This window comes from Podarcis vaucheri (assembly GCF_965113315.1).
Source record: "Podarcis vaucheri genome assembly, chromosome: Z".
Lineage (NCBI taxonomy): Eukaryota > Metazoa > Chordata > Lepidosauria > Squamata > Lacertidae > Podarcis > Podarcis vaucheri.
In genome coordinates, this window is record NC_138758.1 from 35519853 (window position 1) to 35543413 (window position 23561).

General features: G+C 45.7%; 1 protein-coding gene across 2 annotated transcripts; it reads right to left on the reverse strand.

Moving 5' to 3' along the window:
* Window positions 1–202: 202 nt before the first annotated feature.
* Window positions 203–23561, reverse strand: PTPA (protein phosphatase 2 phosphatase activator). Of its 2 annotated transcripts, none has more exons than XM_082207953.1 (10): window positions 23409–23561; window positions 20024–20127; window positions 18372–18458; window positions 16138–16263; window positions 14893–15010; window positions 11552–11651; window positions 11081–11205; window positions 10360–10460; window positions 3063–3170; window positions 203–2941 (listed from the first exon to the last, which is right to left on the reverse strand). In XM_082207953.1, exons 1-10 carry the CDS (start codon window positions 23431–23433, stop codon window positions 2867–2869), a joined length of 969 nt encoding a protein of 322 aa, XP_082064079.1. In that variant the 5' UTR covers window positions 23434–23561; the 3' UTR covers window positions 203–2866. The 2 variants fall into 2 exon arrangements, with proteins under 2 accessions (XP_082064079.1, XP_082064080.1); XM_082207954.1 differs by lacking the exon at window positions 23409–23561 and adding an exon at window positions 23261–23282.

A 23561-nucleotide genomic window follows, 5' to 3' on the forward strand; every position in this document is an offset into this window, starting at 1 on the left:
GTAGCAGCAATGGGGGCAGAGAAGGAAACAGTGGCAGGGGAGCAGCATTTTCTGTTTTGCCTCAGGCAGCAGAATGTCTTGGGCTGGTCCAAATGTCAGGGATTGAACCCAGGGCTTTCAGTGCTGCAAGGAAAAAAAATCTGCCCCATCCGCTTCCATACAACTGTACCAACCCCTTACGCCGAACAAACCACGACAGCCATTAGATGCAAAACATGAAACTTTTTCTTCTTTTTAATTCAAACCACAATGCTAGAGGAAACCAGAGGAGTCAGGAAAGAGTGCCATGCGCAGAGAGCCTTTTCAGGTGGTGATTCTAGGCCAAGGGGAGTTACATGCGCTTCTTGGGTGGGGGGTGTTTGCAACAGACAGCAAAGGCGACAGAAACCATGCCCAAGGAACAGGAGGGTGGGTGTTCCATGGGAGGAGTTGAGCTACAATGAAGGACCCAGGTTTTTGCAGAAGACGAAAGAGGAGGCAGCTGTCACACCACTAATGGTTGATGCATACATGAGTGCCAAAATTAGGCCTTCTCAAAGGATGGTGTGTATGCATTAACAGGGAGGTATCCTGTTCCAATTTGCAAGCTGGCCAAGGGAGCCCGCTGCCCTGGCAGACACATCTTAGATAAACAGGTTTGCCAAGCTTTTAGTTCCAAAACCTGCCAAGCCTGTTTCACCCAGAGGCAAGAGCAGAACGAAACATTAATGCTTCAGTCCCTGAAATGTGAAACCACGCTCTCTCAAGCCAACTCCAAACTTCTTTAAGTTGTCTATCTCCAACTAAGTGTGTGGAGGGTTAAATGTGGAAAAGGGGTGTGATTTTTAACTGGATGGGTCAAAAGAAAGCTCATCTCCAGCTATTACACATATAATGGCTTTGTGCTGGTTTTTCCATATAGGATATGCAAATGGAGGGGTGCAACCCCTGCGTCTATGCACCTTCCTTCTCATGCCTACCACTTAGATCAGGGGCGGGACCCTCCCAATGTTGTTAGCCCCCCCAATGTTGTTAGGACTCGCAGCTGGTGCTGATTGAAGTTGGGAGTAAAACAATGTATGAAGGGTTGCACATCTCTCTCACAAAGCTCCACACCAAGAGTTAAAGAGGCTGCAAACTCACAGCAGGATACGAGTAGGGTGTGCAGTCCATACAAAGTGGCTGAACCCTCCTTTTTGGGGGGTCTGTTTAAACATGAACTTGCACACAAGCCTCCAAAAGAACAGAAATAAGGGAGACCTTAAATAAATGCCAAAATGCTCCATTCCCTTGGAACCAGTCAAGAGTGCCAAGATTAGAACAAGGTCTAGAGCAGAGGTAGTGTTCACCCAAGGTGGAGCCACCTCTGAACACCCAAAGGTCCACACTCATGAACCCACCAGCCAAAAGAAGTCCAGCCATTGGAAAAGGGGACAATAAAGGCAATTTTTGGCAATGCTGAAAATTATTTTTAAAGGCTATCTCCAACGAGCAAAATAAAAAATAACCTACCATCAGAATTTAGTAACTGGCAGTGGGGAAGGGTGATCCTGTGGTTGAAGGAAGCAAAGTATAAGAAGCAAAGGCAGGGCACGGCAAGGTCTTTTGCCTAGTTTAGAGTTGGGACAGTTCCCAGTGAGCTCAAACCAGTTTTGCTCAGCCTAGCAAACCTTTGGCTCTCAGTTCTTCTACTAGCTCCTAGGAAAAGGAGCTCTCAAGCAACCCTCTGTAAAAATACAAGCCAAAATGAATTATCACCTGCACAAAACTTTGCACGGTGTAGGACTCAAGGCTGTACAGGACCCAGGCAGCACTCAAATTGTTAAGAGCCCTGCCAAGTGTAGCAAAAAGCCCTGAGTGCTGCCTGGGTTGAATGAAGTAAAGCCCAGGTCTTTCTGAAGCAGCCCAGCAGACCTTGCAAGGGGAGCATACAGCCACGTTCTTGAACACCTCTCTGATTTTTGATTTTTGATTGCAAAGATCACCCAAAAGCTTTGCAGCAACCTCCCTGACAGATAAACCCTCTTTGTATGTGGATGGAGGGTAGTTTTTTTGAGTTGGTGCCTGCAAAAATGTTCTGTGAACCTGCGGGAGGGAGCACTTGACAACATGTTGCCTCCAAGCGGATCATGAAATGGGATGCATCTGAACCAGCTTGAAGCTGAACTGATGGTTCTGCCTCTCTCCAAAAGCATAGCACATTTAGTTTGGCAACAGTACTGGAAATGGGGGGGGAGAGAGAGCACCCCATTTCCTCCCTAAACTACTAGCCCCTAGTTTCTCTGCAAAGGAGCCAAGCCACAGCTCAAGTAGGTTAGAGACAGGTTTTGATGATGTAGGCAGGACCCACAACTAAGATGACCGGGGGGGGGGGGAGAACACAGATGCCCTCTTACACTTTTGCGACCAGGAATAAAAACATTTAGGGAGGCCTCAGATAGGAAATGTGGAGCCCCTCAGGATATCAGACTGCATTCCCCAGACTGAAAACAGCAGGCTTTTAAAAATATAGATATAAAATAGAACAAAAGCAATGGGTGCAAAGGATAGTCCTGTGCAGGGGGAGAGAGAGCAAAAGAGAGGGCACATACTGTTGTGGTCCAGTGTTAAAAGTCATGGGATCACATTCCAAGGCGGGTTTTCCCTTCTTCAAAATGCAGGGGGAGGGGTCTTTAAGAGAGTCAGAAAATCTTCCTGGTGGTTTGTCCCGCACCCCCAAAAGTTGGAAAAAAATAATCCGCGGAAATGAATGGACTGCATTGCCTGAGGGGTGGGGGTGGGGCTGAATGGGGAGAGCTCTGGCCCTTCACCCTGCTCTCTCCAATGTTTTCTGACCCCCCCTCTCTTTTTTCCAGAAATGGGGGAAAGAATACCCTCCAAAACCTCCTTAAGATGCAACAGGCTGAATGGAGAGGAGGCTGCCGAACTTGAAGTGCTGGATCACAGGGAACTTCTCCAGGCACTGGGAAGAAGACAAAGAGAACATTTGGCTGGGGCCTCTTTCAACACCCACCCACCCACCCCACAACTTGAGCTGGAGAGAGGTTTTGCTCCAGGCCCACCTCCCTCTGCTTTGACCTTACCTCTGCTTTGTACATGCGAATGAGGCCTTGGTTGACCTTCGCCCATGAAGGGACAGCGCTAATGTTCCACAGCTGGTTGGAGTGCTCAGCAAATGGGCCTGTCTTCATCTGGAAGACAAGACACAGACAAGCCATCACCACAAGGCACTGGCACACCCCGTTCCAGACCACCACTGGACAGGATGTCCCCAATGTCCTTAACCACACAGCTACTTGATCTGCACTCCTTATTTCCCACTGGATGCCATCATCCAGGCCAATGAAATCTGCTCTGAAGAAATACAAGGGCAGGACAGCTCTGGTGCTTACACCATTCCCCTCTAGCATGGCTCCAGTACTGGAATCTGCTGTTCCTCCTCCTGACATGGGCACAAAGGCATCCTCCTCCTTACCCAGGCATCATGACCCTAGTCCTACTCCCTGCAGTGAAGGGACCCCAACACTACACTATGATTCAATTGTTCTATTCTCCTTATTTATCACCATCATTTATAGCCACCTAAATTTACTATGCAGAATGGAAGCAAAACCTGATGCTGACCTGTGATGGGGCCTTTTTGGTGTTGGCCCTCCCACTGCAAAATGCCTTCCCTAACAAGGTGCATCCTGTCTCCCTCTGCTTTCAAGAGAAATTTTTAAACATTCCTGTTTACCCAGGCATTTGATGGCTGAAAAAGACTGCTCCTGACAATCCCAATATCATTAGATGGATTTTTTTCTTTAATTCATAATTGCTTTTAGAATGTTTTAAGAACATCAGAAGAGCTTTGCTGAGCCATCTAGTCGAGCATCTGTTCTCACAGTTGTCAACCAGATGCCTCTTCTGGGAAACCTGCAAGCAGGATCTGAGCACACGAGCACTCTCCCCTCCTGTGCCTGCCAGCAACTGAGATTCAAAAGCATCGCTGCCATAATCTTCTTATCCTCCTTTAGCAGTCCTTTCACTCTCTTGTCATCGAACCACCACCCTAGATCATAGAATCATAGAATCATAGAGTTGGAAGAGACCACAAGGGCCATCGAGTCCAACCCCCTGCTACTGATATATTTTAAAAACATTGTTGCTGAACTTAATGTTTTTAACAACGTTTTAGTTTTAATTGTAATTGCTTTAGGAATGTTTCTAACTCTAAAATGGATTGCAATGTTTTGATCTGCTTTAGGATGCTTTTGCTTTGTTTTTAAATTGTGTGTCCCTTTAATGTTCTGGGCAACAATGGCAACAACAACAGCAACAACAACAACAACAAACCGATTGTTGGTTTGACAGACATTTTGCTTTGAGTGTTAATGGGTTGTTCTTTTTAATGGAAGAGTGAGGTATAAGTCAATAAAGTATTATTTTAAAAAAATACAGCAGTTTCTAGAGACCAAGATAACCCACAGATAAGGTTAGGGGAAAACAAGGGTGGAGGGAACTCAGTTTGGGACTGGAGTGGGGGCGGAAGAGAGAAATAGCTTCTGGGCACACCCAGAGAATGCAACTTACTCTCAAGGGAAGGCAGGGGGAATGGAGGCAAACTTCTTGTGGGAAGATTCAGTGACATCATCAACCACAAGGCCAAAAAAAGGAACTTGGGAAAATAAGGAACTTTTGACAATGCAGGGGTGTTTTGAAGAAGAAGAAAACCTCACTTCCTCCCCCTCCCCCTTCCAAAATCCCAAACTGCCAAAACAGTCACAGCTATCCCCTAAAAGCAGGAGGGGATCAGACTGCATTTCTGAACTTACTTTTCCAGTGCAGGAAGCCCAGATGGTTTGTTGTTACAGGTAGGTTTGTACAAGTGAAAAAGTATCCCAAAGTATGTCTGTGTGTTCATCTGTCTATGCATATAGATATATACTAGCGGTTCCTCTGCTCGCCAAGTCCTTGGCAATTCCCTCCACATTAATCCCTCAAATAATCGTAGAACAATAAAGGGCCCAAATGGGCATCTACGTCAACCCCCTGCAATGCAGGAATCACAGCTAAAGAATTCCTAAAGAAAAGCTTTTCTTTCTCATCCCATGCAAGCTCACTTTTGTGGCCTGTTGAGTTGTTCCTTCCTGCAAATCCAGGATTGTGATGAGGCACTACAAACCTTCCAATGGGGGCTACATGGCAACAGCCTTACCGTTTTATGTCTATAGGAAGATGTGGGTGGGTGAGTGTTCGTGAGCACACAGGGATGTTTGGGAGTGGAGGGAGAGAAAGAGCTCAGTCATATGTTTAGAATCTGGTGACCTCAGCACTGAAGCACTCTGGGTAAAAAGGAAAAAGAAAGGAAGCCACAAAAAGAATATCCTCTGTCCTCCCCCAACAGCTGCAATGGATGTTAAGTTCCACTTCCTGTCAGCGTACATGAGCGCCAGAAAAAATAAGATAGGCCAAACTTTTCCCAGGAAACTTCCCCCTTGCATACAGAAGGAAGGGCTGTGTGCGCCTGAGTTCCCAGAACAAAAATGTTGGCTGGAATTCCTCATGATAGCAGTCAAGAGCTCAGCCCTCAGTGGGTTAAAATACAGTCGCACCTTGGTTTTCGAACAGATTAGTTCTCAAACGTTTTGGCTCCCAAACGCCACAAACCCAAAAGTGACTGTTCCAGTTTGTGAACTATTTTTGGAAGCCGAACGTCCGACAGGGCTTCCACGGCCTCCGATTGGCTGCAGGAGCTTCCTGCAGCCAATCAGAAGCCGCGCTTTGGTTTCCGAACATTTTGGAAGTCAAACTGACTTCCGGAACGGATTCCGTTCAACTTCCAAGGTACGACTGTAGTAAGTTTCCTTCTTTGAAGAGACAGCACAGTGCAGAGCCGTCCACAGGAAGCAAGACCACTAGGGCTCTTCTAGCTCAGGACCATTTTCACTGGCTGGCACAGGGTTTCAGACAAGGTGTCTCTCCTGGCCCTACCTGCAGGTTCTTTAATCACTGAGCTATGGCTATTCAGGGGCATCATGCATTTAATGCAGCCATGGCATTTTCCAGAGAGAGGAGGTGGGATGGGAAAAATCAAGGAAAGTAAAAGAGCATGCCTTTGCACTGGGGCAAACCTTTACTGTTGCAAGCTGCTAATCTTCAAGAACTTGGGGAAATGCTGATGTTGCAACAGCGGTTTCTCCTACTTTCCACAGTGCAGTTCACAGGTCATGGGCTTTGGGGGTAGGAAGTCCTTGTACTTAGGAAAAAAGAAGCTCAGCTGGTTAGAATGTGGTGCTGATGACACCAAGGTTATCAGCCTTGCATAAGGGAGAGCTGCGTATTCCTGCACTGCAGGAGGTTGGAATAGATGACCCTCCTATCCATACCAAGCCAGGACCATTGGTCTGTATAGCTCATTATTGCCTAAGCTGGGTCTCCAGGCAGGTGACCTGCCTAGCCCATCTTGGAAATGCTGGATTTGGATTTTGGATTTGATATCCCGCTTTATCACTACCCGAAGGAGTCTCAAAGCGGCTAACATTCTCCTTTCCCTTCCTCCCCCACAACAAACACTCTGTGAGGTGAGTGGGGCTGAGAGACTTCAGAGAAGTGTGACTAGCCCAAGGTCACTCAGCAGCTCCATGCGGAACAGCGGGGACGCGAACCCAGTTCACCAGATTACGAGTCTATCGCTCTTAACCACTACACCACACTGGCTCTCGCTGGCAATTGAACTGTGATGACCACCAATTTGTGGTTGGCTTTAAAAGAGGATTGGACAAATTCATGGAGGAGGAGAGGGCTATCAATGGCTACTAGCCACAGTGGCTATGCCCTGCTTCCACAGATGGAGGCCGAAGTACTTCTAAATACCCAGCTGCTGGAAACTGCAGAAAAGGAGAGCTCCTCTTGTGTTAGGGTCCTGTTTGTGGGCTTCACATTGGGGCTTTTTGGTAACAATCACCATCCTGTCTGTGTAGTGCAAAGAAAGCTGGTCCCCTCCTGACCACCAACATCCTGGCCCTCGAGACTTTAAAATTTCAGACAGATTGCTGGTGGCATTCAAAATGGATATTGCCTCTTGAAAAAAATGAAGAAAAACAGGTTGGCTTGCAAGGACCAGACTCTTGTGCGCCCCAAAGAACTAGAACACAAACAACACCCCACCCAGGCGGGCACAGCTTTTCCAAACCAACATCTGCTCTCACTGAAGCCCTTTTGCTATTGTTTGGAAGTAGGAAAAGGGGGGGGGGGTAGGGAGGAGGAAAAAAACTAACACACATACACAAACACACACGCAGAGAACCCTGTGGCTCATTCTAGCCACAAAGGGAGAGAAGAAAAGTAGGCAAGCAGAGTGGGGGGGGAGGGAGGGGGAGAGAGCGAGAGAGCGGGAGAGCCACAGACCCGCAGTGACCCCAGGGGAACGGAGTGAGTCAGGGCAGCCATATTGAGCAGGAAATTACTCACAGACGCTGCGTTCCTGCCTCTCCGTTCCCGAGAGAATAAGCCTTTTGTAAAAGGTTCCTCTGTCGGTTAAAAAAAAAATGAGGAGGGAGGTATTGGTGGGGAGGGAGAGAAAGGGGGGCAAGCTCAACACAGCACCTTCCTGTCATTTGCTTCCTTACCAGCTGAAACCAGAGCCCAGCCTCCCTTGCCCCCCCCAAAAAAACCTCCAAATTTGGGAGGCAGTGAAATAGGGGAAAGGGCTGCCCTGCCCTTCTCTGGGATTTTTTTTAAAGAACGCCAACTCGGGCAGAACTTGCAAATAGTCGATCCAACATTTGCTTTTCCTGCTCTTGGATCTGCTCCGTCGCCTTCACCCTCCCTCGTAACAGTAGAAGTCGCAAGAATCCAACAATGATGAATGCTAGACGGTTCAGGACAGACAAAAGAAAGGATTTCTTCACACAGCACAGGGTTTAACTGCGGAACTAGCTCCCGCAGGAGGCAATGATGGTTGCCAACTTGGATGGCTTTAAAAGATGACTGGACAAATTCATGGAGGAGGAGGGCTATTTGATGGCTATTAACCATGACAGCTATGCTCTGCCCTCGTGAATACCAGTTGCTGTGACTCACAGGAAGGGGAGAGTGCTCTTGGCCCTGGGTTCTGCTTTTGGGCTGCCACTAGTGGGCTTCTGGCTTGCCACTGTGAAAGCAGGATGCTGGACTAGGTGGGCCACTGGCCTGATCCAGCAGGCTCTTCTTATGTTCCCCAACCCCAGGGGAACGAGGGGTGTGATTTGAAAGGGGTGCTGTTCTAGCATTTGAAGATACCTAGAGGCAAGGGGGAAGTTTCAAAAAATAAAAATAAAAAACCCAACAACCAACCCAGCCTTCCCCAGGCTGGCAGCGCTTCTCTCGCCCATGCTCCCACCACCCCTACCGCCAGACAGCATGGCCAGTGGCCATGGATGATTGGAGTTACAAGTCCAGCAATACCCAGACAGCACCACCAGGATGTCTAGGTCCAAACTCATGGCAAGTAGCTGACATCAGAACAGTGCCCTGTTTAGGGAAACAAGAGATTGGGGCAATAGTCATATTTTCCCCCAAATGATTGTTTTGGTATGACAGCTGTAACTTGAGGGGGCTCAACCAATCAGCCAAGTGTGCTTATTGAGCAATGGAGTTTGGAAGCAGAAACTAGAGGGTTGTTTCCCCTCTATGGGTAGAACATGTAAATAAAATTCCTTCCATATTATTTTGTTGGTGTTGCAATGATCATGCTCATCCACTAGATGCCGATAGAGGGCTCTCAATGCTGGCAGACGCCAAAGATAGTACTCTGGCGGCATCTAGTGGCCTAGCACAGGAAAAGGCAAAAGGGAAATGCCCACCAAGGAGAAAGATAACCCTTTGTTAAAAGGATGTTTCTTTTGGGAGAGCACCCAAGCTCAGAACATTGTGAATGCTCTCCAAAGTAGCAAGGAGGAGAGGGAAGAGCGAGCACATTCCATTCCACCCCTAAGGGCAGGGTTTGCAAATATCAGGTGGGTCTTAAGCTCAAGAAAAGCCAGCATGATCAACAAAAAAGGGCAGGTTGGACTCAGGCCCAGCTGGAAAAGAGCCACACTGCTTGGTGGCCCTAGGCAAGTCATGCAGCATCATTTCTTTCCTTCCCTTCCCTTCCCTAATAACTTTGTTTTAAAAAATTAAACAGGAACGAACACCATCCATACACAATACGCTATGGAATGAGGACCATGAAGCCCTCTGCAAATTGCCAGGGCAAGGCTTTACACAGAAATCTGCTATATACTGAGTTGGGCCACTGGTCCACCTAGCTCAGTACTGTCTACACTGGCTGGCAGAGGCTCTCCAGGGTTTCAGGCAGGAAACAGCCCTACTCGGAGATGTCATTGGAGAATCAACCTGGGGCCTTCTACCTGCAAAGCAGGTAGAAGCTTTACCACTGAGCCACGGCACTACCCCCCCCCCAAAAAAAAAAAATAAAGTAAGATTCTAGTCCTCATGGTTCTGATTAAAGGACTGAATTAAGGAAGAACACTGAATCAGCCCATTAGCCCATCCAGCTCAGTACCGCCTGCACCAACTGACAGCAGCTCTCCAGGGTTCCAGGCAGGGGACATTCCCAGCTCTACCTGGAGATGCCACTGGGGATTCAGCCTGGAACCTTTTGCTCACAAAGCAACCACTGAACTATGGTCCTTGCCCCATTTAAATTTGGCTATACACATTCTCTAAAAAGTCTGCCATCTTTCTTCATAGGTGAGTCACTCCACACACACCCCTTGATCATTCTGGTTGCTGTTTTCTTAATCTTTTCCAACTCTACAACATCTGTTTTGAGGCTGATGGCCAAAACTCTACATACTATTCCAAATGCTGTTGCACTGTAATTTGTACCATAACATTAGCATGTCAGCAGTTTCAATTCCTTTCAGACGCCTTAAAGAACTAGGTACCCACCGGGCGCCAGGAAGCATAGGGGATCAGGCCAAAGACACATCTAGTCCAGGATTCTTTTCTTACAGTGGCCAAGATGCCAAAGAAGCTCATGCTATTGGCAGGGGTACATTCCTATCCTTTACTTCTACCTTCCTCTCTCTCTCAGCTTCCTGAGTTCTCTGCCTTTCGGGTTCTCTCTTTTGCTAATTTGCTTTGAGGTTGATACTGTTGGAACTTGGCCCATAAGAATGTCGGAAAGGAGATCTCACAAAGCGCAGATAGGAGGGTTAGGAAGTGGAGGTGAGGAGCCCAGATATGATCTGGCATAGAATCATAAAACTGCACAGTTGGAAGGAATCCCCAAGGGTTATTGAGTTCAACCCCCTTCAATGCAGGAATCTACAAAAGTATGCATCTTTGAAAAATCTCATAAAATGATTCAGTAGCAAAGACTGGGGGTGGGGGGGTGGAACTCAGTCTCACCTCTGTAATGAATAGGATGCACTCAAGAAACATGAAGTCTTGATGGTTTTCATTCACCACTTTCTCATCCACAAAATGTCGAGGTTCCAGGTTTGGGTGATCTGCGAAGGAAGCATTATGTTTCAGGGCAGTTTCCATTTAGATGCCGAAGGCTTATCGGGATCACCCCATCCTCCCAGCTTAGTGTGGCAAATTGGGGGTTAGAGAATTGTTCTAGGTACAAGCCCATCATCACTTCTTATGCAACAGAAGCAGGGTCCTCTCTTAACCAGCAACAAAATGGGCACTTCTGATCACTCTTTAACAGGGAGCACAGGTAATATTTGAGGTTGGCAGTACTGTGAGCTTTGATCATAGTTACAAATAGCAAAGGAAAGGGAGAAATTAGGCCCATCCCTCAACCCCTTCACAACAATGGAACAAATTTCACAGAAGAGAAGATGTATCAATAGGCTAGCATTCTAAGGGTCCCTGGCAAAGGGCGAGGGAAGGAGCTACTTTTCTCACCAGACAGTTTGAGGACCCCCATGCAAGGTAACAGAGAGATCATTTTGACCATTACTTCCCATGCAAGGCAGTGGAGAAAATGTGGAAAAGGAGGGTGCAATTTGCCTTAGGGTGCCTGATTGAAAAATTATTTTTTTCTTTTTCTTTTTTAATGGAATAAGCCCTGGTTGGGGGGGCTGATGGAGTTGGCAGTGGGGAAGCTTTCCCTGGTTACCTATCAGTTGTGAGCTGCCCCATATGAAGGGCAGGAACTGGAAGTCATCCAAGCCCCAGACTCCTTGGCTCCCAGCCGGTTCCATTCTGTAGGTCTTCTGCAGCTTCCGCATGACTTCCAAATACCTGGAGGAAGAAGGGGATTGTTAAATTCTATTAAATAAATGACTAGTCCCCAGGGAAGCCTCTCTAAGATGCTCTCATGAGGCCTTGCCTACAAAGCCTTTGAGCCTCTCACTGTCCTCTTGACCACAAGGTGGTGAGAGTGATTACTTATTCTTCTCTGGACCCCTCCCCCCCACCATCCCTCTCATGCAAGATTGTAGCAGAGGCTTCGTCCTCTGCTGGGCTGAGCCATTATTAAAAACCCACTTTCAGATACCACAGGGTCTATTTTTAGCCCTTTCTCTCTCTCTCTCTCTCTCTCTCTCTCTCTCTCTCTCTCACACACACACACACACCCCAGCTTTACCTGTTGAACACTTTGAAGACAATGGCCAGCTGGTCATCCACCCGGAGAACTCCAATTTTGCAAAGGCAGCAAAGGAAGGCGGCAAACGCTGCTTCATGACCTGAGATGAAAGGACAGGAAGGGGAACAATTTTCAGGACAAGGGACGAAAACCCTCTGCACTTGCATGACTCTTTGGAGGGCTACATGTTAACATGGCTACCTTTATTTATTTATTGCCCACCCTTAGCCCTAAAGTCCCAGGGTGGATGACAGCATTAAAACACAATATTAAAAACAGTTTAAAACAATTTACAATCACAGAAATAAGGTGGGTCCTAAAAAAATACACCTCAAGTATCAAAAGACCAGGATAAAGTGGTGTGTCTTCAGCATTTGCTGTAAGCTGTGCAGTGAAGATACTAGACACACCTCTGTAGAGAACGAGTACTGCAGCTTAGGGACCACCACAGAGAAACCCCTCCCTGATAGCCCCCTCTGCCAACCTCAGCACCTGAGAGGATCTGTAGTGAAGGCGGCAGCATTTCTCAACCATTTATGCAGAGAGACACCTATGAATGTGGGGCTACACCAAGTTTCACACACATTAAGGTGAGGGAGAGACAAGTCTATGCCTGAAGGAGCTTCCAATCTTAATCTGGAGAGCTGGGAAACACAGGGTGAGTGCAAGCAAATAAGCAACACTGTTTAAGATGGGGAAGTGAGTGTTTTTGTCCTGGGAGGCCAAGTCTTTATCTCACCCACCAGTCACCCACCACCCATCATCTGGCACAATAATGATGGCAGGTTGTTCTGCCTAACCTGGTAAAGTTGGCACTTGATGATGGAGAGGTGGAGAGAAGCTCCCTAAGCAGGACTGAACCCTGTGCATGTCAGCTAATGCACAGGAAAGCTCAGTCCTGCTTTCTCCAGCCCGCCTGCCACACATATGATGTCAGGTATGGGGCAAGTGAGGCATGGATCTAGGCCCTTTCAATCGCCAAGGGCAGAAATGTAGGAAGCAGGAAAGCATATACTGAAGCATATTATGTCATGAATTAAGTGCTTAGGCATTTTTCCTTTCTATTCTGTAAAATATTTTAAGATGTCTCCCCCCTTTTTTCTTTTTATTAATATTATTCTCTTCTCAAGAGTGACCTGTAATTTCATTGTTAAGAATAAAGGGATGTCACAAACTTGAGTCAAGCAGGTCAATTTTTTGCTTTTTCTCTTGTATATTTGTTTTGTTTTTTCTTCTTCTTTTCTTTTTTTCATTGCTATTTGTGGTACGGTTCTTCATTTTATTTACTTTCTTTTTTGCAACTTTTTTTAAAAAAAATAAAATGCTATCTATAAGGTTTTGTTTCATTCACGCAAGCACTTAAAAAAAAATATTTCTGTTGACAGAATTGAGGCTTATTCCCAATCTGGGAACTATGTGCATACTCTGTCTAACAGAACTGAATTTAACGGATCAGCTTAGTGTTTGCAGGATTTCTGAACTCATCAGAATTTTTAGGAACTACATTATATAGCCAAAAATAGAAAAAGTCAATAGGAAAATTATATAAAAATTCAATTCAATAAGTATATAAAAATTCAATCACTATTAATAATCAATTATTAAATATATATATATTCAGAATTATATAACAATCAAAAGAAAATAGTGAACGAAGACACAGTTTTTTTTATAAAAAAGATTACCATATCTAAATGATATACAGAAACAACTATTAATAACCCCAAAATCTGAAATAGAAATCAAGAAAACAATTTTATAGTTGGCTAGTGGTAAAACACTTAGATGGATTTCCTATTGAGCAATATAAAATATATGTAGATCTTTCAGCACCAAAACCTTGCCAATTATATGACGAGATATTTGATAGGGGAATTCTGTCAACGATGTTTAATCAAGCAAATATTGCTGTTATACCAAAACCAGACAAAGACCACACTCAATGCGCTTATTACCACCCAATTTCATTAATTTAACGTTTATATAAAGATTTTAACAATAAAGTTGGCAATTAGAGCACAACAAGTGATATTGTTTATAACAAGGAATGCATGGTTTAGCCACCTACGATTTTTTGGAGATAAGTATTAGGATGTAGAAATACTATTTGGGGGAGGGGGTGGAAATTAAAATTGTCAGATGATAATATTATCCTACACCACATACCAATGATATGGGGTTTGACAACTGGTCAGCGTGGATGGACTCTCTGCGCCCTTACTTCTGCCAAAAGACTGATATTGATTCACTGGAAAGCTAATACTATGGCCCCCTTTGATCAATGGACAGAAGATATGACAACTCTTCCAATATGTGAATGGACTGCTTTTAAGATGCAGGTTGTGTGTGGATAAATATAATAATATTTGGAATGCATTTATAATATGTGAATGGACTGCTTTTAAGATGCAGGTTGTGTGTGAATAAATATAATGATATTTGGAATGCATTTATAAAAATTATAAAGACTTGTTAATAATTGTATACTCATCGGAATAATGACATATATACTTATGTATCGCATTGTATTACAGTTTCAAGCACCTTTTTGTTTTTGTTTCATTTCTTTCACCTTTTTTTTCCTCTGAAATTTTTCAATAAAATTCAATAAAAAGAGGAGGAAAGAAATCAACAACCTTTATAACTATTAACCCCAAAAGGAAAAGCAGCAGGCTTGCCATACAAAGTGAGAACCGCCATTGAACTATCCTCACTACACTCTATCCACAATACAATAGCACCACCTCGTGACCAACAGCAGTTTTGCAATCGACTAGACAACAGACCTGCCTGGAGGTGGGGTTTTTTAAACATTTAACTGGCACACCAAATCTGCTTGCCCTGCCCGTGGGCATTTTGAAGACCAGCAGTCATTTTAATGTTCATTGCTTTTGTTACACATTAGCAGTCAAGCAAATTTAGAAAGCCTCTTCCTGTTGAAGCAGGCACTATTTTGAAAGCAAAACAACTTTTGTAACACCACGTCTGAGCAGAAAGAGCACAAAGAGCCCACTGCTGCTCCCTCTCCAATCTCCGAGTCTTGGCTGGGAATAGAGGGAAATCCCTTTAGGAGCAGGATGCCATAAAAGATGGGTGCTGACCACCCCATAACAGCAATCAGCCCTGATGGCTAAATGGGTGCCTCTATAATCAGAAGCATTTTGCTGCTAAATACTGGTTGCCAGGGAACAGCCTGTCCACCTTGCAGGTTTCCCAGAGGCATCAGCAGAGCAGCTTCCAGGACATCCAGCAGGCCACCTGGGATGGTCCAGGCCCCTTTACTGAAGCAGGGAGGGTGGGGGAAAGCTTCCAGGTCAGTCTGCTCATCCCCTCACAGATACCTGTCCCATAGTCAATACGAGTAGAGTTGCCCACTGACTCCTTCAGGTACACTGCCACTTCGGAGATGGCGTCTGACAGCTCACTCGGAACCACAGTGGCCACCAGGTTCTCAGCCCCCTAAAGGAACAAACAGCCAGGGTGTTAGGTTGGTCAGGTGCTATTCCCACACTCAGACTTTGAGAAGCGTCAGATCACTGCCCTTCTCTCTCCCCACCCCCTTTTTCTTACAGCTTTCAGCTCCTCCTTTAATGTAATTAGGGAGATTTCACCACTAGGAGGGGTTAATCAAAAAGGGGGAGGAGTTTATGAGTTAAAAAATCTGCTAGTCTCTTTTCTTTTCCTTTTTTAAAGGTGCCAAAATATTTTTTATTGTGTTTGCTGAAAAGAGGCTGCTGTCCCTTGATAATAATTCACCGTGCATCTCAGAGCCAATTTACAAGACATTTTAGTGTGGCAGTGCCTACATTTTGGAACTCCCTGCCTATTGACACCAGGTAGGCACCTTCACTGAATGCTTTTGGAACCTGCAAAAAATATTTGTGCTTAGACAAGCCTAACCTAGACATGTATAACACATGTGTGTGTTTGGATTGGTTTTAAGCTTATTGCTTCTTTTATTTTTTGAATGTTTTAAGAGTTGTTTTTACTGATAATTTTATTGTTTTATTTCTGTTGTAAACAGCTTTGGGGGTTTAAAAAAATTAAATGGTGTATAAATTATATGACACAAAAATTAAAAAACAGAGCCAACATGGTACAGCTCTTGTTAGACAGTACCAAATCAGACTACCAGGTGGTGGTGGTGAAGAGAACAGGCATATCTAGGTGCTTTTATATACACAGGAAAATAAGCAAGTCAAACTATGCCAAAGGTAGAACCCTTTCCCCTTCAATGCAAGAGCCAAATAAAAAGATTTCCTTTGGCCGTGAACAAAATCCAGATCAAGGAAAGCCATAGTACCACTCTATTTCTGCCTTGGTTAGATCACACCTGGAATACTGTGTCCAGTTCTGGGCACCACAGTTTAAAAAGATTGTTGACAAGCAGGAATGTGTGCAGAGGAAACCAAGCAAAAGCAAATGGCTTTAAGGCAATAGCTGAATCATAGACACTCTATAATCATACGACACTCTGCAATCCAACTCTACAATTCTATAATTCTATGAAAATGAAGCTAGAAGAGAATTGGGCAACTCCATTCACTACCACAGAAACAGACACAGACACACACTTACTGCTTTACCTGATCCAGTTTGGTGTACCACGTCCGAAAAGCCTTGTTTCCAAAGCGAGATGGCTGGTCCACTGGTGGGGTCTCATCAATCCACCTGTCAAGCGTGTTCAGGAGATCAATCAGCTTTTCAACTGGCTGACAAGAGAAGGGGGAGGAGTCTACTTAGGCAGAAGGCAGACACAAACACATCACACATCCTGCTCACCAGAGACCAAATGTTTCAAAACGTCAGCACACATCCCAAGCTGATCATTGGCAGAACTTACTATTTCTTATTTATTTATTTCATCTATTGCATTTACAGTGGTACCTCAGTTTTCAAACGTTTCAAAAGTCGGACGTTTCGGATTTCAAACGCTGTAAACCCAGAAGTACGGTAAATGCTTCAGTTTTTGACCACATCTTGAAGGTTGAACATGCCACGTGGCTTCCGCTGAGTGCAAGATGCAGAGGCCTAGCTGTCAGCTATTGAGTTTTCGGTTTTCGAACATTTCGGAACTTGAACTGTCTTCCGGATCACATTCGAAAACCAAGGTACCACTGTACCTTTTTCCATCAAGAAGTTCAAGGTGGCATACATGGTTCCCTCCTTCCGCAATTAATCCTCACAACACCCCTGTGAGGTAGATTAGGCTGAGAAAGGCAGTGGCTGGCTCAAGGTCACAGCCAGTGAGCTTCAAGGCCAGGTGGGAGTATTTGAACCCTGGTCTCTCCAAGGTCCTGGTCTACAACTACACCATTATTATTATTATTTATTAATAAAAAAGACAACTAATGAGGCAACCCTTTCCCCCATACACCCCACAAAGATTAGCACATTGAGGGCTGAGCATTCTTTTTTATTAAAAAAAAATGAAACTCAGAAGAGGAGTACAGAATGGAGTTCCAAATAAGGGGGGGGGCTGGCTAGTGCTGTGAATAGGAACCAACTCTTTTCAGGAAGAGAAGATGCCCTGCAGATCCTCTTGTATATACTTTTTAAACATGTTCATTTGGGATGTGGGGGGTTTTCCGTTCCTGAATGATAGGGGGTAGGGGCTTGCAATGCTGCCACTCCAAAGGGCAGCACATACTCCAGGAAGGAATTCCTCCTTTAAGAATAGACAAAGGACAAAAACAGCAGGAGCAACTCCTCTGACTTTGCCGGAGGCCTCGTGCGTGAGAAATCCTCTAGTCTCCCAAGCCTGAATTTGATCCTTTGCTGTGTCAGAAGGGCGTCGGGAAGTGCCAAGTCCAGCAGCTTTTCTGGCCCTTGAAGCATTGCAGGAGCAGCAAGAGGAGAGAGTAATGGGGGAAATCGACAGCATCATGCTATCTCCAAGCCAAGAGCCATCATTTCTTCTGCCTGAACTAGACGGACACGTGGTCCGACTCAGGTTAAAACATCTTCCTGTGTTTGTTTAATCCAGCCTTTTATTCAGAACTATGAGGACTAGACTCTCTATTTTTAGGGAAGGAGGCACATCTAAGTTTTAAAGCTCATGCCTTGCATGCAAAAGGTCCCAGGTTCATTCCTCAATGGCATCTCCAGGTAGGACTAGGAGAAACTCCTGCCTGAAACCCTGGAGAGCCACTGTCAGCCAGTGTTGACAGTACTGATACAGACAACCATCGCTGTGACTCAGTACAAGGCTGATTCCAGCAGCACGATTTCTTTTTTTCATGCAGAAGGTTGCAGGTTAAATCCTTGACGCTATCTCAAGGTAGGGCTGGGAATGTCCCCCTGCCTGCAACCCTTGGAAAGCTGCTGCCAGTCAACGTAGATAACACTGAACTATTTGAACCAATGGTCTTACTCAGTATAAGAAAGCTTTAACCGAGGCCATTATACAGAACCATGAGGACTAAAATTTTGCTTTATTTCTCAGGGGAAGGGGCCATTGCTCAGCAGCAGAACATCTGCTTTGCACACAAAAGGTCATCAGTTCAATCCCCATTGGCATCTCCAGGTAGGGCTGGGAATATCCTCTCCCTGAAATCTTGGGGGAGGCTCTTCCAGGCAGTGTAGACAGTTCTGAGCTAGATGCACCAAGTGCTTGGAGACTTTTTGGCCTTAGGAAACAATACATAAATGAAGCAACCCCAAAATCAATCTCAGAACTAAAAAATAGAATTGGATAAAATACAAATTCAGCAACGGCAGCCAAAAAAATAATAATTTTAGTCCATTCAAAAGCTTGGTGGAAAAGAGCTTGCCTGGACTGGAAAAGAGAAGAGCATGGAGCCCTCACACTTTGGCTTACCTCAGAGACTTTGTATTCACAGGTCAGCTTCTTGCCCTTGATGCTTTCATTCAGCTTGAGAATGAAGCCTGTGTAATCTGCATAAGCCTATTTTAATAATAATAATAATAATAATAATAATAATAATAATAATATCAGAGAGAGGGAAAGCAAGAATGGAGCATTAGCCAGACAACATTCCATGGAAAAATCCAGCAATGTTGCTTATCCCGCCCTGGGGAGAGAGAGATCCATGGGGAATAGGCATGCCAGGGAGAAGGCACATTTCTTAAGACTGATTGCCCACTTTTCCACCAGTGCAGTCAAGATGGCCAGCAGAATCAGCACTGAGTAAATAAGGTACAAGCATTTGGCATGAAACAACTGCAAATTTTAAGAACCATCACATTGAATTAGCTGTAATGGCTAATTGTTACAAGCAGGGTGCCTGTGAATGCCAGTTGCTGGGAATCACAAGTGAGGAAAGTTGCTGTTGTGTTGAGGTCCTGCTTTCAGACTTCCCATAATGGGCATCTGGTCAGCCACTATGGGAACAGGCTGCTGGACTGGATGGGCCACTGACGTGATCCAAAAGAGCCCTGCTTAGGTTCTTACATTAAACCTCCATTGTCAGAGGCAGTGTCCCCCTGAATCAGCCTTTCTCAACTTTCCCAGGTGTTGTTGGACTAAATTCCCATCATCCCTAGTGAGAAGAGCCAGCAGTCAGGGATGATGGGCACTGCCATGGGTGCCTTTTGGCCTGATCCAATAACCAGGCTCTTCTTAAGTTCTTATAACAGGAGCTTTAACAAATCTTTGGAGGATAAGGCTATCAATGGCCATTATGTTCTTCCTTCACTGCCAAGATGCCTCTGAATACCAGGGAGAGGGTTGCTGTTGCACTTGGGTCCTGTTTGTGGGCTTCCCAAAAGCATCTGGCTGGCCACTGTGAGAACTGTGGTTTTTAAATTATATTTTTATTATATTTTGTACATCGCCTTGGGACATACATAGGAGGCGATTAATAAGCAATAACAACATTTAATGGATGCAAGACTAAATGGGTCTTTGGCTTGATCCATCAGGACTCTTCTTTATGTTCTTATGGAATACAAAATTGATAGGAATGTGACAGAGATTGATTGGGTCAGGCTGCTGTCAGTTAAAAGTATTCCACTGCCACAATACTGAAGGATGTTGGAAAATGAAATTTTGCCACTCTTTTCCAACCTCTCAGCAACTCTGTGCTGACAGACAGCAGTCTTCTGCAGCAGCAAAGGATTGAAAGTAGAAAGCTGACTTTTTTACCTCCCTGACACAGACTAAGTGGGACCATTCTCCCAGACAGGTTATCTTTCTATGTGCAGAGAAAGCATGGAGTGTCATTTAACCCGGAGGGGGGGTGAATCTGTGGCCCTCTGAATTTTGTTGGATTCCAAATCCTATCAGCCCCAGCAAGGATGGCCAACTGTCCAAGGACGATGGGAGTTGCAGTTCAACAACATGCAGAGGACCAGAGGTTCCCCTCCCCTGATTTAACATGGGAGACCCCTCCCAACTTCAGTCTCAGGTGGTACAGCCGAGATACCAAAGTGACCCCTCAGCAAGAACTATTTCCTGCTCAGCCCACATGCCAATGGTACCTCCCCAGAAATATACCAAACATTCTGTACCTGTGAGCGTTTCCACTTCCCCATGTCAGGAACCATGTTGATTTCCTTCTTGGGGATCATGAAATTTCGGTGGGGAGGAGGCAGTGCTGCCTCCTCGGGGGATTCTGGAAGGAGAAACAATTCAAACCATTTGGACTGTGAAGATATTGCTATGTTCTCAACTGTGAGTTCCTTTCTAAAGAAAATATTTTCAGGCCATTATTAAATCCACTTACCTATCGTATTGACTCCCTATGTGGAGCATGATTAAAATCCAATATTCAGGACAGATAAAGGAGAGTACTTCACTCAGTAGTGTTCAGTTGTGAAACTCACCCCCACAGTAGAGGCAAAGATGACCTTACCAACTTCGATGACCTTACAGCATCACAGAAACAGAGAATTGGAAGGGATCCCCCAAAGGTCATCTAATCCAATCCCCTGCAATTCAGGAATCACAGCTAAAGAATCCCTGACATGTGGCGAGCCAACCTGTTTTAAAATCTCCAGTAAAGGAGAGTCCATCAGCTTCCAAGGAAACCTGTTCCACTGCTCCCTGATAGTCATTTTCAAATATCTGAAGGGCTGTCATTTGGAAGACAGAGCAAGCTTGTTTTCTGCTGCTCCAGAGAGCAGGATCCAAACCAGTGGATTCAAATTGCAAGAAATGAGTCTCCTTAATTGGAGGTTGGAAGGCCATCTGTCAGGGATTCTTTAGCTGTGATTCCTGCTTCGCAGAGGCCCATGGGATCCCTTTCAACTCCGCAGTTCCATGATTCTATAAATTAGCACATGCAAGTAAAATTTAATGCAACCGCTCTCAGGAGAGGGGCCTAAATGCAAACAGGACGCCCTTGCTTTTCAGATAGCTGTCTCCACAAATCACTTTGGCCTTAAAAGTGGAGCAAACTTGCAGCCCAGAGAGAAACCCCTGGCACGGATGGCTTTCAAAGGAGGTTTAGAGCTTGCAAAGCACTCTAAAGTCCCTGGAGGCCTTTGGATGAGTGCCAGGAAGGGGGTAGGGGGGGGGAGAATGCAGATTATCAAGCTGCAAAGTCAGCAGGAACTCAGCCTCCTCCCCACCACCAGCAGACTAGGTAGATGGTTTGGTTCATTTTTCCTCATTAGCCAGGAAGCAGGTAAGCACTCCCCTCACCCAGCGCCTTGTCAAAAGTGCCCTGATCCCCTCCCGCTCCTGCACAGAGGGAGGCTCCCTTTCTAAAGTTAAGGGCTCTCAAGGATGAATGGCTCTGCTCTACATTCCTGTTCCAGCAAAACAAGGTGAATGTAGTCACATTGCCGCAAGGGAGCCAAGAATCGTGGAAAGGAGAAGTGGAACAGAAAAGCAGCGGGGGGGAGGAGAGATGTGCAGGGAACAGAGAGAGGATTTCGGTCCCCAACCACAAAGGCGACAGCCAATGTCTTAAGTTTTCTCCCAGTAAGGTTGCAGAGTGCCAAAGCATCAAAGCCATTCAGTCTGTATCTTTCATTGCCAAAAATAATCGCATCCAGCACGTGGATCTTATCTTATACCACCAGACACATTCTCACCTTCTCTGCATTTTAGCCACATGAAAGCCCTCTGTGGTCTGAGGGAGAGATATGCTGGCCCAAGGTCACCTGATGACCTTCATGGCTGTAGGGCGGCACCTGGTCCCTGATACTCTAAACCCAACATTGCTAAATGAAAATCTGCAGTTGGTTACCAGTGGAGTATCGTTGCCCATATTTACATCCCGCTTTCTTCCAAGAAACTTCACAACAACCCTGAAGGAAGATTAAGGGGAAGTTTAGGGGGGAAAACTAGGGAACCCTTTTCAACTTGAGGGCTGCATTCCCGTCTGGACAACCTCCCAGGGTCTGCCTGCCAGTGGTGGGTGGAGCCACAGGCCAAAGTGGGTAGGGCAACAAATGTAAATTCTACTGTTATATAAGTGATTAGTTTCTGCACATGTATCTCTCTCTTCCATCCATTCGGGCAAGCAAGGGCCATTATCAGAGTTCAAGGGACCCATCCCAGCCAGGCAGAAGTACTCAGTGAAATTATACATGGCATGAAGAAAGTGGATAGAGAAAAGTTTTTCTCATTCTCTTACAGCACTAGACTGCATGGACACCCCATGAAACTGAATACTGGAAGATTCAGGAACGATAAAAGGAAGCACTTCTAAACGCAGCACATTGTTAATCTATGGAACTCTCTCCCACAAGAGCCAATGGGTGGCTTTAAAAGAAGATTGGACACATTCATGGTGGAGAAGGCTATCAATGGCTAGTTCTGCCTCCACATTTAGCAAGACATGCTTGGAGACAGTAATGTTTCAGAGTACTATTTGCTAGAAACCACAGGAAGGGTTTCTAACTATGTGCTGTGTGAAGGACTTTTTAAATTCTGTCCTAAATCTTCCAGCATTTAGCTGCACTGTATGCCCATGAGTTCTAATGTTCAGAGAAGGGGAGAAAACTTTTCTCTCTTCACTTTCTCTATGCTGTGCATCATTTTATAAACTTCTGTCAAGTTGCCTCTTCCTCACCTTTTCCCTAAAAGTCCCAAACGTTGCACCCTCCCCCCCCCCGGATAATTTCACTGGCCCTTTTCCGAATCTTTTCCAGCTCCACAGTTTCATTTCTTTAGGTGAAGTGAGCAGAACTGTGCATAGCATCCCAAATGTGGCAATGCATTACATTTACATAATGGCATCATGATCTTGGCAGTTTTATTTTCAGCACCTTTTCTAACAATCCTGAGCATGGAATTTACCCTTCACCCCACCCCACCCCCCAGCTATTCACAGGTGCCCCACACCTGGGTCCACATCACCACTGAGATCCTCGCTACATATTTGCGATCTCTTTCCTGGACAAACCTCATTATGCAGCATGTGTGACATTAGGGTTTATTTATGGCATTTTGCCCCGCCATGCAACACTACGTATACTGTATCTGCACTTGCCATTTTAATGCCCATTCTCTCGCTTTGGGTGGGGACATACCCTGGAAGCAGTGGAGTTAGGGGAGCTCATGGCTTGGTTCCAGTTCTGGGGGGCCAACACCCACTATCATGGATAGAATCTAGCAGAAGCAGCAGCTCAGGCTCACCCTGAGAACAACAACAACAATAATTCAGGCTCACCCTGAGTAGCCCCAATATATTTTGCCACCTGAGTCAGACCCCAAAATGGCACCAGGGAAGGGGCAAGAGAAGAAACGGGGCGGGGGGAGAAAGCTCTGGGCTCTGGTGCATCCTGTCGCCTCACCTTGCCTCATGGGTGAGCCGGTCCTGAGTAACCTCACAGCAACCCTCCTCACGAGCAAGTCCCCGTGACACGGAAAGGAGTTACAACACCCCTGCAAGGTAGGCCACTCTCCAAGGTGGGGCTGGGGCTGGGTGGCTCTCTTCCTTACCTGGCTGCCATTCGCTTTCTGCCATCTTCCTCGAGCCGCTGCCGCCGCCTTTCACCTCTCACCACCTGACACTGGAAAATAACCGCCGCTTCGCCATCTCGGATACGGGCACCGGGGCCGTCGCTGTGAGGAGGGCTGGGCAGGGGCGGGGGC